Source organism: Wasmannia auropunctata, unplaced genomic scaffold (genome assembly GCF_000956235.1).
Source record: "Wasmannia auropunctata unplaced genomic scaffold, wasmannia.A_1.0 LD336032.1, whole genome shotgun sequence".
NCBI lineage: Eukaryota > Metazoa > Arthropoda > Insecta > Hymenoptera > Formicidae > Wasmannia > Wasmannia auropunctata.
Window position 1 is genome coordinate 394,588 of NW_012026858.1, and position 18,091 is coordinate 412,678.

The following is an 18,091-nucleotide window of genomic DNA, read 5'->3' on the forward strand; positions in this document are numbered from 1 at the left end:
ATATATATATATATATATATATATATTTAAAGTTTGCTAAAACGAGACAGAAAGTTTTGTATATACAGTCCGGCGGCAAGGAACAAACAAACCTTGAATAACGCTTTTCGAGATGGGCGACCTTGTCGAAGAGGCGTGTCTACGATGCGCCCGTGCATATCACTCGATAACACGTAATTCGCATTAGCCTAATTGAGAAATTATCTTTTCATGATTCAACAATCGGCAATAAGCGCAACGTGACGTGGCAAATTATGCGAGGCGATATTAAAAAGATGGCAAGAGATAACCATATTGCGCAATGTTGCGGGATACGAGGGAGTGATGAATTGACCGGCATTGTTGGAGTGTCATTATCGTCGGTAGTTATACGCGGCGCTACGCGACGAGAGGAGTGCGGCAGTGGCTCCATATATAAACGGATGCAACGAATCATGATTCGTAATTTCTACCGAGTAACGTCGCCGTTAGCTCTGCGGGGGAACGGGACGCGCATGAAGCACACCATGGCTGGTATTCTGACGGAGCGCGTGCCCTTTTCGAGAGATTTCCTGTTTCGCCAGGTAAGTGACATTCGCGCGAGAGATAATCGGCGCATGTCCAGCAGGGGGGCTCGACTTGGCCGCCAACGTCATCTGACGAGCGTCACTTTAAGATTGTCGAACGTAAACGTACGTTCGAGATCCTCCGGTCATAAATGGATTTGTGGGTGCCTCCCATTTAGCGCAGGTTTGTGCCGTATATTTCAAGATTACGTCTACACGGATTATTTACGACTTACGTGAAATCTACATGATGTTTATATGGTCTTTTTGCTACGTAGACAATCTAGACTTGTAAACTATGTAGACTATTGTAAATTGTATCACTAATAATCAGGGTTGTGCCGTAGATTTCAAGATTACGTCTACACGGATTATTTACGTGAAATCTACGTGATGTTTACATGGTCTTTTTGTTGCGTAGACAATTTAGACTTGTAAACCATGTAGACTATTGTAAATTGTATCACTAATATATAGAATATAAAAGAATTAAATTATAAGGCAGTCTCTACCCACAATAGAAATGTTCAAAATGTATCATAGGAACAGACTAAAGATGCCACATCTTTAGAATATTCTTGATGTATTTTGAACATTAATTTAACTACGAGATTAAGATTAAAAATGCAACCAGAGAATTTTTCTTACTCAAATAGTAATTTTTTTTTACATAAATGTTAAATTATATATATTTATTAAATGAATAAATATATAGTCTACTGACTGTCTACATAGATGACACTTTTACAATAGTTTACGTTGTTTACACGTAAACGTAGAGTATTATATTTTACGCGTAGATGCACAACCCTGCTAATAATACATAATATATACAATATTAAATATAAGAATTAAATTATAAAGCAGTCTCTATCCATGGTAGAAATGTCCAAAATATATCTAGGAACAGGCTAAAGATACCACGACATCTTTAGGATATTCTTGATGTATTTTGAACATTAATTTAACTACGAGATTAAGATTTTTAAGAATGTAGAGAATTTTTCTTACTCAAATGCGGTAGTTTTTTTTACATAAACGTTAAATTATATGTATTTATTAAATGAATAAATATATAGTTTACTGACTGTCTACATAAATAACACTTTTACAATAGTTTACGTTGTTTACACGTAAACGTAGAGTCGTTATTATATATTTTACGCACAGGTGCACAACCCTGATTTAGCGGCACGCACAAGTCACACAATTAGTCGATACAAGCATCATTCTGTCTTTGTTATTGAATGTTGAAAAAAGACAGAATAATGCTTGTGTCGCTAAATGGAAGGCACCCCGTGGTATTAATTTAGCCGATAATTAATAATATCTTTTAAACAATTAACTTTTCTTTTGAACTTGTTTGTATTTCACGTGAAAACCTTTGGAGTGTAATTAGAACGATTTGACGATCCACATTTTATTATTAATTAAATTAATTATTATTTTAATTAAATGATTATTTTATATTTGCTGCAGTCAGAGTCGACAGAAATTAAACTTTGTATAAGATCGTTTGCAAGATCGTATATATTTTTATATAGAGTTTGAAATAAGTAATTTAAAAGATTTGAGATATTTGGATAGTTTAATTAAATTAAATATTTTTAAACTATGCAAGTAGCTGGTACATATCGATTAAGTTTATTCGAATGAACGATCTCAAGATTCGGCCAATGGAATAGCCGAAAAAAGCGTACTTATTTAACACGATCTTGAATGTAGGATTAGATTAGGCATATCACCTTTTTTCACATTTTTCGAATGTAAAGATAAAAGCTTTACAGAAATTTAATTCAATAATGAAAGTTATTCATTTTTTTGTTTATATTTTTTGCTACTATTCACTGTTTTTAATACTTAAAATAAATAATTAATAAATCACTACTTTCCAGTTTATTAAATTTCTGTAAGGAAGACTTAATCAAATTCCGAATTAACTAATTAATCAGCGGCTAATTCAATCAAGAGAAAATTTTTTTATTTCTAATTATATAATTTACGGTTCCTAATTTAATTCATTTTTCTATATGTTAAATAATAAGAAATTATTAATGTTGTTCTTTTTAACAAAATAGTATAAAGTATAAGTATAACTCGATAAGTTAATAGATTAGATTAAATTAATTGAATTGATTAAAGTCATCTTATCAAGATAATCATTTAATTAGAAACAAAATTTTTATATTTGGTTTTTCTTTTCAATCAAATCTTTAATCCTTAAAATTCCAATTTTCTTTTCATTCTATTTCATTTTTAAAATTGTATAAAACGATCTTTAATCCGGAAAAATAATTCGACAAATTAGTAGTAATTAATAATTTTTGAAATTTTACATATTTACAATTTGAGAGAAAAAAAAACGTACAAGAACATTGGAAAGTATAGAAGTTGATTATATTTTGAAAGAACAGATTTAGGGTCTATTTTTTTTGTACAGCTTTAAACAAAATGAATACGTATTCGATATTTCGGAAGAGATAAGGAAAGGAAGTATTGTAAGGTGCTATAGAAAAGTGCAACTAAAAAAAAAAGTATCTAAACTTTGTTTCCTTTTCCTCTGCGTTGGCTGCATATAAAACAAAGCGACTCCGTATCCCGGATTTCGAGGGATAAGAGAAAGGATTGCAGGAAAATGTAGAAAAGCGCGGTCAGGGAGAACATCGGCATTCGCGTTCGCATTTGAGAGGATATTCGGAGTAACCTTGAAAACACCGAACTTTACATCCGAGAGTTTATATGGATTGTAAAAATTTTGATGTTGAAGGTGCAAGTAACTCCGGCTGACTGAAATATCTCAAGACAGGATTTTTTTCACGAATATGGAACATTTATTTTCTAACGAAATTGTCGAGGAATTTTTCACGTAACTTTGCACGTTCTACATATATCATATAATACCAACGAACTTGTTTTAAGTAAAATCAATCAATCTCTTTTTTTTCTTACTCAGTGCTGTTACCGCAATGGTTTTGACGTGTTCTTTAACCATCGTTTCTATAATATTCTGCACTGGTCAACCGTAACTGAATGCGTGTTTTTTTTTTATAGAGTCTTTTCCGTTTACAATTTTAGCAGACGTTTGAAACGGTTTGAACGGAAATTTGATTTATCAATCGAAAAGTAATCGGTTTTGAGTTTATCTTGACGTATGGAATGCGAAATACTCGCCATTGTTTTTACGACTTTCACGTCTGTTAGCTTGGCGTAATAAGATTATATTGCAGCAAAGTAATAAGTTGCAATAAATGGGCCACCTGCTTGGCCGAACGAATTTAATTCAAATTTATTTTTGCAACGAATATGGATAAACGATCGTATCGAAAAAGAAACTGCGGCGAAAGAAAAAACATCGCGTCGTTATTATATTTTTCCTTCACATTTGGATTCACGCTCGAAGCGAAAAGCGTTCATTTTCATTTTTTCAAGCTCCGAGTTAGATCAGATGAAAACGCAGATGAAAAATCTGACTAAAAGCAAAAATTATTACGCATCCGAATTATCCTCAAAAACGGGTCAGTACTGACAGGATTAGTAAATGTTGCGCATTAACATTGGGAAAAAATGCAAAAAAAAAATTTTGTTTTTCATTTGCGCTTCGTGAAAATGAAATTTCGCGCAGTCTCGTGTATATATTCAAAGAATTACATTTTTCACCGTCCCCTTGCCTCTTGCATGTTACATGCGAATCAGAGGGTCGGGGTGCAATTAAACATGCGACAGGATTCCAAATGTACAAATCGTTGTTAAACGTTGCAAAATGTGAATGCGTTTGTTGCCCGCAGTTGATTATCTTATCTGGCGTATTTTTATTGGGTTTGTTCGGAATCGAAACACATATGTATAGTAAATATTATTTAGAAATGTATTTCATAATCTCCTTTGCCAGCGATTTTATAATCGCGCACGACGTAATATGTCATATGGATACTAATTTATATCATCTCCTTGTTTCATTACGTTTTGTTCCTTTTCAGCGCTTTAATGTATGCGCATTGTACGTATTTAATCGGTATTATTTGTAATAACGTAATTATAAAGACATAATCACGAGAGAAATGATATTATTATTAAAATAGAGAATAATATGTTATTTATGTTTTAACGTAATACAGGTAATGTAATATGAAATCCGCATGTGATTGCACTAGGAAGTAACGAAATAACTGTTCCAATCTCTCTCTTTCCAGCTTTTCGATCCAGTGTCCAGTACGTACACGTATTTGCTGGCCGATGTCAACGATAAGGAAGCGATTCTGATCGATCCGGTCATCGAATGGGCCGATCGTGACAAAACAATCGTCGAGGAGCTGGGATTAACGCTGAAATACGCCCGTGAGTTGTCAACCGAGCGTAGATCATTATCTCGCCCGTAAATATCGCGGTTTTGCGAAAAATAGCGGAAAATCGACGCGTGAGAGAAAACGCGCCGGGAGTGCCGTGCGAGTTTTTCGTATCATTCGATATTATTTAGTCGCGGGATTGTGTGCTCTGCGTGTTATACCTACTCCAGCTCGATAGCACGTGAAGTTTACCTGGTATATACATTTTGAAAGCAAATTCGAATTTTTGCGAAGTAGTCGCCTGTTAAAAATAGTTTTATGTCAACATTTATAATCGTCATTTATTTAAACCTCGTAATTCGACTTACGCCGAATGTGAGGGGAGAATCCGATTATTGTTGAATTCGTTAGGAAAAATGTCATAATTACGTCGATCATCCCGATCACGTAAGTTTGAGGATAGTGTATCTAATTGAAATAATATTATAAAGTGTCGCGACAATATCCTCGCATTTTCCTTCGGAGATTTAACTTGTGACATTTTGATGATATAATATACAAACGATCTTTCTCAGAAAGTTCTGCTGAAGAGCTACTATTAGACTAGAAATATCGATTAAAACTCGAAAGTGTTGCCTCAACTACGTACATGAAATTTTGAAGAAACTTTCTGGAAATATTTACCGTGAATGTTAAGCTTTACATATCGACGTTTATTACCCTTTTAGCTTTTACAACTCGCGAAGTGCCAAATCAATATCGATAGCAGCTTCCACAACGTTACGTGTAATAGAATTTTTCCAATTTCCTGCCCTTTTTTATTTCGCAAGATTTGACGTTACTTGAACGTTCAGAAATATTTTTCAACCGTATCGATCCGCGCATAGTTGAGTAAGAGCTACATTACTGTCGCAATAATGTACGATTATTAGGTTGACATTTGAGCATTAGCGTTACGCGAAATTAATCATTCCGCGGCTGCAGAAATCTAACATTTATGACGTATTCCGGCCGTAAAACAGCCGAATCGATAACTAATTAATTACGTACACTAATTAACAACAAAACGTATTATCTTACCGGGCGGCGTCGTTACTCGATATCGTCGGAAATGTACTTGTCGGCAATTACGCGATGCCCCGTGCCGTGATTTACGAGCCGAGGGCGCAGAGTTATATCGCGAACTATCCTACTAACCGACCAATATTTGCCGAACTTCGTAATGAATTAGCATGCAATCCCGCCGCCGCTAAGGACGGTCGTGGACCCCGCATAGTTTCGCCATTGTCCCGGGGGTTAACACGCCTGTGGACCATAAACCCGGTGAGAGTGCGCGTTTGGGCATATTGTCGAACTTCGCCAATTTCGATAAAGAACTTGGACTTCGGGAGCACGGAGCCGATACGCGATTTCGCGGCCGGCTGTATAATGATCCTGTGTGTGTCGCCACGACGACGACGACAACGGGAGCGTTATTTCGACAAATCGTGCTTATCGCGCGCGCGGACGGATCTGCATGGAAATTAATTAAGTTTAACCCTTGATCGAAAGTTTGACTGAGCCAGCGGTATACGGCTGTTGAAGCTGTGTCACGGAAACGTCCGTTATTCGAAGTACAATAAGTGTACAATAATTGTGTAATAAGAAAGGAAGTGAACAGGTAATTTTGAAATATATTACACGGAAAGAACGATTTTTCTAAAAGATCCTAAAATTTAGCTAGATATACAGATCTGAAAATAATTTTGTTGGACCATCAAAACAATTATGTTGGAAACTCAATAGTTGATGAGCAGTGTTGCAAAAAAATTTGATATTCTGCAATTAGTTTGAGTTTCCGACAAAATTATTTTTAGATCTGTATATCTAGCTAAATTTCAGAATCTTTTGGCAAAAGCGTCCTTTCCATGTAGGTGATAATTTGATATACATATATTAAATGTCTTTAAAAAATTCAGTTGTCAAAATTTAAATTTAGAATGTAACATGATTTATATAACACGCAAAAGACACTTTTGTGTTTTTTCCTCTTTTAAACACCTCAATTTTTAATTGGTGTTAATTTCAGAGTCGAGATAAATCAGCATCCGTTCCTTACTCGCGCAGGAGGCAGCCCTTTCGAAATTTGCGCCCTTAATAGCGAAGGGATTTTCGGTTCGGCAAGAAGGGCCAAAGTTTACGGCGTCGTATATCACGATGAAAAAGGGTTGATAGGATTACCTTATTACTTATTGCGTTATCAAACCGCGAAGTGGTGGTTTTTGCGAGGGATCGCTTTGGCTAAGTGGAACGTATGCACTTGTTTATGCGGAACTCTGCGCGTGCCAATTCTGTCCCGAACAAACGGACATTTCCATAATGCACCTCTCTCTGTTTTCCGATAATGCAAACGCCATTAATACCGCCCCCCTCCCTTCCCTGCACTCCCGTAAAACTATGCGCATTATTCGTAACTCAGTCGTACAAAGAGAGCGAGGCCGCTAATTAGATTAATAGATTTAATGTAATTTAATTATCTATTAAAGCTAAATTATATCCACGTGCGCGCATTTATACGTACGCGCATTTATACGTACGCGTAGATATTTTAAAAATGACGTACGAGAGGTATTTCCGAACTTTCGACATTAATTTCAGACTTTTTAATCAATGTCGAAGCGCGCCAACTGTTCGCCGCTCAACTTTTCAAATGTCGGTATTAAGTATCTTTAAAAAATTAATCCTGCCATTCCTCACGGGAGAACATATCTTTACAATCATTCATTTACACTTCCATCGATCTCTCCGTACAATCTTACAGCCGTTGAATAATTCCGCGACTGCCGTGTCTCTACGTTGCGTTAGAACAGTCGTAGATACGCCGTTTTTCTCGACTCTGCGACAGAGTCTTCTGTAACGCATTACGGAAACATGATACAGCGATCGCGATCTCGCGCGCGGACTCGGCTGCGCTTATCGATTATGCATTTGCCGGTAACAATGACTGGCGTCTTTGGCTCCGCGGCAATCTTTCTCGTTGTTGTATTGCAGTGAACACGCACATGCACGCGGACCACATTACTGGAACGGGCCGACTGAAGCGCCTGTTGCCCGGCTGCAAATCCATGATATCGCGCAGCAGCGGCGCCGAGGCGGACGTGCTCCTGGAGCCGCATGATCAAGTCCAATTCGGCAGGCACCAACTGAGAGTACTGCCCACTCCGGGTCACACCGAAGGTCAGTGTCTTCGCAGATTCGGCTCTGTTAGCAAATGTACTCCCGAGAACTTGTGCAGGGTGTCCGGCGAATTTATATACATTGGAAGTTCGAGATAAAACGATAATTTATTATCGGATTATATAATAGATCGACGCGTATGGAAATCATGTGTATCAAAATTTTTAACATTTCTAAATTTATATAACATTCAGAGATTTCTAGAACTTACAAGTGAACGTATATAAATTAATAACTCTCTTCTTTTTATTATACTTCATTATATTACTTTATGATTCATTTTTTTTCCAGAACGACACAAATGTTCTTATTTAATGTTTTAAATGACGTATTAAGTATTTTTGCGACACACCTCTGGACACTGTTCCACTTTGCAACTCATTAATCTTTAAGATAGAAAGTCGACAATAACTTGGGGAATCGATACGCGCTTAATTGACGCGATTAAAAGTAATACATAATACTGGTGAAAACAAAACGATTTTTTTGTCAGGAACGTAACTTTTGCTTTTGTCTATTTTTTTTTTTGGTTTCGAGCGGTAAAATATTATACCATTGTCCATTTAGCTAGTAGCATCCTACCATCGCCTATATGTCAGCTCCATGGAGTGGTAAAATAGAGCACAACGCCGCCCTATAAGGGGCTAAGTGCATAGTGTATCATATTTGATACATACGTGGATTTCAGCGTTTTCTCGACATGTTCTGTGAGCTATTTCGCGTTACGATATATGTATATGATATATTGTCTTGTTGAGTCTACGAGTGAAAAATGAGTTCTTGTACTTTTCCCTCTTCTTATCTTTATCGTTTATCTTTATCTTTTTCGAAAATTGTTGTTCTGCCTCTTAACGTTCATTTTTAATAGCGGGCGTTTTAAGTCTCAGTTTACTTGAAAGAAGTTACTCCAAATTCCATTAAAACCGTTTCCTTTTCAAGCTTTTCTCTTCAACGCGCATGCCGGTGTGTGCGGCGTCGTATCCTGTAAATCTTTTCGCGACGCATTCGGTAATCCGGTTTTAACGCGATTTTTAATGCGCTCGCACGATGAATACGAAGCACAGATTTTCGGAGTGCCGTAACGAAAAGTTTCGGGGCTTAATAACGTTGCAGAAAAGTTAGGGAACACGTCCCGCGCACCGCTACAGCGATATCAGCGAGGGATGGGGGGCGGGGGGGGGGGGTGCATTTCTTGCGCGATCGATCGCACGTTCGCCCGGTCTATTATTTTATTAATTGAGCCACCGAGAAAAAGTGGCGAAATACTTTCTTGCGAGGGCGGTGAGAGGCAGCGCTATTTTACACGTGGATTGAAAGGATTAAAAATATAACGCGCGTTTCTCTCGAATGCACGATCTGATCAATTGCAGTTTCTGTTAGAAAGACATACGCGTGCGAATTGTTATAAGTATTCCATTCAAAAATACATCAGTAGAGACTCAATCATTTCTGGCATACAGATTACTTATTGAAGACGAGCAAAGAAGAGAGAAAATAGGCAAAAATCAACTACCAGCAGTCTTTTAGATAAAAATTTGAAATTGTGTACTTTTACGTTGTTTTTAACGCTGAATTGAATGGTGTAACAATAAATTATTAAAAAAATTTTTTTCTACCATTTTGAAAAAAAAATTTTTTTTTAAATAATCTGATCGTAAAATCCATACCCTTATTTGTTGGATATCCCTCATGTAGGTAAAATTTCAGTTAAAAAATTAAATGTTTGTCGTAGTTATAAGGTTTTTTTCAAAAAATAAAGTCTTATTTTTTTCAATATGCTTATATTTAACACAAAATACATGTAATTTGTAACAAAAAATAACTTCAAAATAAATTTAAGAAAACTCGGAATAATAAATATTGAGTGATTGTATTTTACTTTTACTATAAATTTTCTTCAAAAACTTCCTGCACTATATGTTAGACCTTCTTGATGTAAAGCATGTTCTCTTTGTAACTGTGCAGTTCATATTATTTTTCTAGCACGTTTGAACTTCGCTTTCGTTCTCTCTTGATATTTAAGCATCCGTTTTTATCTTGCTTTGAATGACAATAAGTGCGTTATTAGCGGAAATCGGGTAAAAGTGGAATAAAAAACGGATGCTTCAAACGTGCTAGAAAAATAATATGAACTGCACAGTTACAAAGAGAACATGCTTTACATCAAGAAGGTCTAACATATAGTGCAGGAAGTTTTTGAAGAAAATTTATAGTAAAAGTGAAATACTTACAATCACTCAATATTTATTATTCCGAGTTTTCTTAAATTTATTTTGTAGCTATTTTTTGTTACAAATTACATGTATTTTGTGTTAAATATAAGCATATTGAAAAAAATAAGACTTTATTTTTTAAAAAAAACCTTATAACTACGACAAACATTTAATTTTTTAACTGAAATTTTACCTACATGTTATGTGAGATATCCAACAAATAAGAGTATGGATTTTACAATCAGATTATTTAAAAAAAATTTTTTTTTCAAAATGGTAGAAAAATTTTTTTAAATAATTTATTGTTACACCATTCAATTCAGCGTTGAAAACAACGTAAAAGTACACAATTTCAAATTTTTATCTAAAAGACTGCTAGTAGTTGATTTTTGCTTGAATGCTCCCCCTTAAAAAAATGTTCTCTTATTTTTATTTAATATTTCATTTTATTATATCGTATTTTATTATATGTACCGTACATTATTACATATAATTCTCCTTCATATTCTTATGCAGTCCAAACAATTTTTTTAAAAAAGATTAAAATTTTATCTTGATGTTGCTTTGTCTATTTTCTCATATTTCTCTTCTTTTTCATTATCTTCAGAAGAAGAAGAGCATGTGCTGCACCGTGTTTTGAATTTTACACGTGTGTTGCATGTGAGATACAGTCCCTGGAGTGATTAACTTGAGCTGTTCCCTATCCAGGATATATCTCAATTGCAATTTTCTGCAGTGTTTTTTTTCAACGCACGTGTTCTTATATTGATATCTTTTTCTATCATTAAGGTAGTTTCACTCGGGCCGAAGTTCTCTTGTACAGCCTGTCCCGACATTGATCGTCACTACTGATAATTATAAACTTGAATCAATCAACTTAAATTTTTTATTGAATCTTAGCAAAATGGTCTGACAGTAATTTTGTTTGCTCATCTATTAACTTTAAATTTTGTAATTAATTTTGAGATTAAACTGTCACTGAAATAACTTTTACTTTATATTAAATAAAACCAATATTCTGTTATATTTATATTTTAGTTTAGAAGCACAAAGAAGCTTATATGGAATTTTCCTTTTTTTCTATCTGATAATTCCGAAATTATTAATTTTTAGCGACGATATAAACAGCTTCTTTTTTAATTTAGTCTCCAATGTTTGTGGTATTCAGTAGCTCCGCAACACATGTACATACACATGTATATAGCAACGTACTGAGCTACTGGAGTTTGCACGGCGAAACGGGACGAAAAAAAAGGGATATGGCCATTCTTATCGATCGCGCCGAATTCGCCACTCGTCGCGACTCAATCGTTTGTCCGGGAAAAAAATCCTGAAAGCGTCTATTGAGCTATCTCGATATCCGGCTCGCTCGATAGGCTCGATTTTTCGTGCCGAATACGCGAATAGCGTGCATTAAATACCTGCGGGTTAGATATTCGATATCAGCTTCATTCCTATACGCCGTAAAACTCCAACGATGCTGATTAAATTCCTAGATATTTCAGCTCTTTCACGGCAAATGCGCCGCATACATTTCGCGAGAAAGGGAAACCGGCAAATATTTTGTAAAGCACATACGTTACACATGCGCTACTTGTGGAGAACATAAATAATTCTAATACCGAAACGTAGTTTCGTAACTTAATAATAATGTTACGTTTTACATTTCTTATGAAGTGCTTATCCTCGATTTAGTTTTTACAAAATTTGTAGGAAAAAAAAATAGTTATCGTAATTCTATTATTTGACAAGTCATTGCACACGTTTACGCAAAACCTTCCAATTACCACACTCGATTCCAAACCATTTTTTATATCTCGGGGGATAGGAATCATGTTCTCCATGTCGGATACATCTATCTACCGCGTGTCGATATTTTTCGGGCCAACGTAATATATCTGTCCGCAATTTCTTTTTCTCTTACCCTTTCTGTTTTTTTTTTGCCGAGTGCGATGTCGCAAATGGAATGAATAAGCCGAGGAGCGACAGCACAGTTTATCGTGCCGGCCGAATTACGAAGCGAATCGCCGCAAGGAGAATGAATATATATTTTGGCTTGTGAAAAACGCGAAGCGGATACTTGCCGGATGGCGGTCGGAGGGAAGTGAAGCACAATAATCGTAAATATTCCATCTCTGATATCTGTGCAGGTTGCGTCACGTATGTTTGCGACGAGCAGGCAATCGCGTTCACGGGTGATGCGCTCCTGATACGGGGATGCGGAAGAACTGATTTTCAGGTAAGCCCCGCGGTTTCCGGGAGTAACTCGCCGGAAAAGTCGTGCGTCTTTGCCGGATACGCGTGATTACCGCGCGTGATCCTTCGATCACTGCACATATGCGCGATTAAATGGAACAACGGTGTCGTATCTTCACGTTACGAACGCGATAACATATAATGCGAAGTCCGTTCACCTACCGTTATAGTATCATCCCATGCGAGCATAAAGGGAAGAATTGCGAGGCGAGGGAAAAATCTCTGAACTTTTATGTCGTGTAAAAGAAATAACTGAGCAGCCGCGTTTTCCCAAAATCTCGATTCAGCATTAACTCCGTGCCATTTTCCGCTTTGACGGCTGATTTATCTCGTAAATCTGGCCATTAAATAAAACCTGGCCGGCAAACGAAACTCACAATTAGACGACCATGTTCGGCATTGAATATGTGGTGCAGAGAACAGTTTCGCGAAGTTTCCTCGTCAAGTTGGAAACCGCACTCACGCTTTTCTGCGGAGAATATTTCCTGCACACGGATTTCCTGCACTAATATTCCATTGTTACGTTCTTGTTTCGCTTAACCGGTGACATTTGAAGATGTATCAAATATAGATGTTATAGAATTATATAATTAATTAGACTGCAGATTTTTTTATCTTCAAAGATATTCTTTTCTTAAGTATAGATAAATAATATAACACTTCTATGCATAATATATTAATGTATTAATCATATGTAAACATATTAGTTTTATATAAACTTAATTGGAATTTTTACGACTTGAAATTTAATTATAGATTTGGAATATTGAAATTCAGAAAGTTGCGGAGAAAAATTGCGGAATCGAAATTTCTTTCAAAGTGATCAATCCTATATAAAATTTGTTTAAAACAAGTGAAAAAGTGCAATAATTCTGGGCACACCGTGTAGACAAATTGCACGTGACTCATGAAAATCTTCCTAGATTGATCGACCCGCACTTCCGAGTTCATTGACCCAAGTATTAATTTCAGCCAGCAAGTTGCCGTTGCGTCCTCTTTCGGTGCATCGCTACCGCTTAATCAAAAAAATCTTTTTCTCCGAACCGGAAGTGCCGTTCGCGACTTGTCGCCGATTTAATTGTCGGATGTCGATAAATGATTTATTTGGAACATCATAACTAATTGACGATCGATGCCGGACCTGGAACAGACGCGGCGGCATCCTGAATTCTCGTCGAAACGACGAGACGGACGCGCGCAATAACATTTTCCCTACGTGTCGCACGTAGTGCAAATAAACGTCGATATATCACCGGGAATATGAAAGACTTCTTCTCCGCAACTCTCGCGTGATGAATAGCCGTCCGTCATCGTGCTCGACCGACCGCGCGTCGGTGCATTTTATAAACGTGCCACGACCTTTTCTTCCCTCGAAAGCTCGGTTTAAATGACGCTTTAACACAGGAGAACGATCGGAATCATTATTTTTGCCCGTGGCGTGCTTCAAACTTCGCTTCAAATTTCCCTCTATTGCTGGACAGTAACAGGACTAATGGGACCGACATTGATTTAATTCCGACGAGTACCACTTTCCATCGCCGCGGGAATTATCTCTGTATCTGTAAAAATTTTATTAAGATTGATGAATTTTTTTTTCAACAACTCCACGGATTTTTGTTGCACGAATTAATTGATATGTGATTTAAATTTTTTTTCATTCTTTATCTTTACCTGTTAATCGTTCTTTATCGCGCCGTTTACTCTCTCGTGTGTACTACAAGTCTCGCAGCTTTATGACACAATTGCCGTCCGTTTGAATTACCGTGCCACCTGTGCGCAGGGCGGATCCGCCGCGATCCTGTACAAATCCGTTCACGAGATGATCTTCACGCTGCCGCGAAATTACCGGCTATACCCCGCACACGATTACAACGGCAGAACCGTCACCAGCGTGGCCGAGGAGGTAGCCCTTAATCCCAGGCTGTCCAAGTCGTTGGAGGAGTTCATCCGAATTATGAACAACCTCAACCTGCCTTATCCCAAGATGATCGGTAAGTTTAGCAGAGATATTTAATTTACCTGATGCGCGGTCACGATTTTTTTCTATTATCCGCGTTTTTTTTTTTTACGTCGCTCTCAACGTAATTATTAACGTAAAATTTACATTGAGAGATCTGGTACACGAAGTAAGTATATTAGCATAAAACCTATAGTTTGTTAAGATAGCGCGTGTTCCGTTATAGCGTCGACTTTTGTCGTAAAATTTTTTTTTTCGCAGTCTACCTCGTTATTATAAATTCCGGGTCTTATAAGCATTATAGGCTTAGGCGGTACAACGCCGTTGATAGCGATCGGAAATAATTAATGTATTGATGGAACAACGGAGAGGTTGTGTTGCGCTATCTACGAGGCGTTATCAAAATGGTTCCCACGAAGAAGCCAAGGCGGTTGCACGAGAGTCCCATCGGGATTCGCATTCTATTTTTGGGGTTGCGCGCGCTCCGCTGCTATCAGCTCGATTCGCTGATAAGCTAACAGCCGTCTTTTGGGGCGTTACGCGGCGTCGTCCTACCTTTCGGCACGGTCCGGAAAGCAGCCGAACAGCTGAATTCGCTCCGAGAAGATCACGTCGTTCGAACAACGTGGCGCTTGATCACGTACAGCTTCTCTTTACGACGAAAAAGTGAAAACTCTCGAATTCCGCGCAAATTTGCGGAAGTGGCGGACGCGTAACTTTTTCCGACGTTTGAATCGATCGAATGAGATGTGAAGCGACGCAAAGCGCAAGTTAAGCGAAAAACTTCATTGACAGTTATGTGATATTGACGCGGTAGAGAAGGAAATGATAAAGAGAGAGCCCGTTATGGAGGATGGATGAATTAAGAAAGGATTTTGCACGAATCCATTTTCCGAGACTTTCGAATTTCCAATTATGTTCGATCATATCAGAAATCGGGGTTTCAAGACGAATTTTCAAAATTGAATTTCTCTTATATTCTTGAATTGCTTTTCTTTTTTTCGTCATTTCCGTCTCTTTGATTTGACTCTCACGCGTGACGCGATCCTAAATTAAAGGAAAATTGACGGAAACGATTTCACAAGAAGGAATAAATTTGCAGCTACCGCGTCGCCTTCGCGTAACTCTTCTTCGCGGCGCGTCTAAATATTAAATGTGAACAGAAACGCCGTTACATCCCGCCGGTGGAGCGAAAGAAAATCGATGAAATTGCTGGTTTGCATACCGTCGCATGTTGAATAAACGAGCCCTTTATCTCACGGGGGGCTTGAGCCGAATTTCGAAAATTGCACGAATAAGGGCAAAACCTCGGGCAAAACTAAATAGGTAAAACAATGAATTATCGAAGTATAATTGCTTCGTAAATAAAATAGAATGTATAATGAGAAACGATTGTCGCGTATGTGCAATGCGAACAACGAGTTATGCAGTGAATAAATCGTTAGTCGAAAATAGAAATCGATAGGAAAACATTAGATTATTGCCCGCGTTTGACATGTGCCATTTTTGCAACAAAGAGCTCGAACGTATAGTACAACGTTGTTTCAGATAAAGCTGTACCGGCCAACAAAGTTTGCGGTCTATACGAGGTGGAAGAAGAAAAGGGCGAACAATGAAAATTATTGACAGCGTTGCAGCGCCGATGCACTAGCACGCTAGTATTGTAATTCTACACAACTCTATTAATAATACATGGTCCTGATAGTTAAGGTTTACATGTCACGACTAGCGAGGATTATTCCCGATTTTAACCCTGTCGATATTATTAACCCTAATCGATATTCGCGGGTCCAGCGAACTTTTTTTTCAATTAAGCGCTAAAACTCCAAATAGCGTTGTAAAAAATTGTTTATAACAAATATATTTTTCAAACTCAACTTTACGTAATTTTAAATTGCAATAATCTTATTCTTCGGATTTTTACCTTTAAGATGAAAAAGAAATGATTCAACTGCGTTAATTTTAAAGCAACGATAGAGATTAACTGAAAGTTTTATCGGGTGATTGAACCCGCGAATAGGAACCCAGTTGAGGAAATTTCGGAGTAAATACCGAAGGTTAATAATAAATGGAGGAATAGTCACGTGTATCTTATTAGTTTTAACAGAAAGTATTGAAAAGAATGATACAAGGCATATGTGATATTATGATAGATAGTAATTTTTAATATATAATTTACGTACACATAACATATTGATATCGTTGAATTATTTTCCACCACTCTGTTTTGCACGAGCTCTCAACCGTTATTTATTTATATTTATATCCGCGCTATTTTAACGCGCGCATTAGAACCTACCTAAAAATTTATACGTTAAACGGGAGACATGTGGTATCCTCTTTTTACATGCTAAAATTTAATCATGGTACTTTGTTTGCATGCCTTCTCGTACTAGCGTTTTATTCATCGTAACAGTAACGTAACCGATAACGCGTATCAAATGAGCGCTTTATTTCATGTGCACGCTTTAATGGGTTAAAATGCGCGTTTTATGCGTTTATTTCATGTTCTTTGAGGGATACGACATGTATAAAATGTGCGACCGCGAATGACGGAACGTTGTACAACATTCTTAATAGACGTAATTTTGTTTACGGTAGAAATAAAATTATATTATCACGGTCGTTAATCTCCCGGCGTATGCGTGACATAGTTTTGTTAAGAATTTTCGGGACGAATGTCCGCGTTTTCTTGTTTCGAATTTATCGAGAAATTTGCACGCTGATGCCTTTTTTTTCTCTATGGTGTATACGGCGTCTCGGAGTTACGGCGTAATATTTTATGGACAATGTCTCCGAGGGCTCTCAAGTAGATTTTTCCTTAATGGAATTTTTTTTCCACTGGGCTTAATTGCCGGGATACTTCGTTAATTCAATTTTAGAGGCTGAAGTGAATAACAAAACTTCGTGCCACGATTTTCGGGTTCTCGTTTTAAACTTTTATCTTTCAAGTCTACCTGCCGAGGGGCGTAACGTTGGAAAGACATAAATGACATCGTCCGACGAATAAAACAATCGACCGAAATATTTTTCGCTAAGCTCGGGGCACCTCGCGTTAAAATATTCTATGCATTTAGGATTGTCATCCCTTCGACCGCGTCGCGACGTCGCGACGCCCGCTCGAGAAGAGGTCTCTCCCTCTTAGACCACCAAGTTCCCCGTATAACACCTCAATTTCGCGAATTACATCCGCCTTGAGTTATCACTTACTTTGTAGTACTTGACAACGCACTCGACGCGTGTGATACAATGTGCTTCTTTAAGTTGCCGTTAAAAAAATTTTTTTTACATAATACGTTTTTTACGTGTCGATAGGTTTAACGGGAGAACTCATAGACTCTTAAGTCGAATGAAAATCACCGACGGTAACTCGTCCAATCTCGAGCTGTCAAACTTTTTCAACATTGTATAGCGATAAAGGCCATCATCCAAGGGCATCCGCAGGCTTTTTTTCTAGAGGGAGGCATGATCCAAATTTTTAATACGAACTACCGCGAGGAGTCCAAACGTTGTGTACCTGTGTTGTATTTTAGCTTTCTCACATTTGACAAACATATTTTTTATTTGTAAAAATAAGAGAGCAAATTCTGAATTTTCTTATACTCGTTTGATTTCAGAGGG

The 18,091-nt window shown here is 37.2% G+C and overlaps 1 protein-coding gene across 1 annotated transcript; it reads left to right on the top strand.

Annotated features, from left to right (window-relative positions):
• Positions 1-107: 107 nt before the first annotated feature.
• Positions 108-16,659, top strand: LOC105452410 (persulfide dioxygenase ETHE1, mitochondrial). Its single transcript, XM_011693470.1, has 6 exons — positions 108-563; positions 4,736-4,880; positions 7,859-8,044; positions 12,408-12,496; positions 14,294-14,504; positions 16,019-16,659. Exons 1-6 carry the CDS (start codon positions 255-257, stop codon positions 16,084-16,086), a joined length of 1,008 nt encoding a protein of 335 aa, XP_011691772.1. The 5' UTR covers positions 108-254; the 3' UTR covers positions 16,087-16,659.
• Positions 16,660-18,091: the final 1,432 nt, after the last annotated feature.

What these genes read in the sequence shown, in the direction of transcription:
- LOC105452410 (XM_011693470.1), top strand. Translation starts at nt 255, where the DNA reads ATGCGAGGCGATATTAAAAAGATGGCAAGAGATAACCATATTGCGCAA. An exon ending in ATTAACGCTGAAATACGCCC is followed by an intron (nt 4,881 to 7,858) that starts GTGAGTTGTCAA and finishes GTTGTATTGCAG; the next exon opens with TGAACACGCACATGCACGCG. An exon ending in CACTCCGGGTCACACCGAAG is followed by an intron (nt 8,045 to 12,407) that starts GTCAGTGTCTTC and finishes ATATCTGTGCAG; the next exon opens with GTTGCGTCACGTATGTTTGC.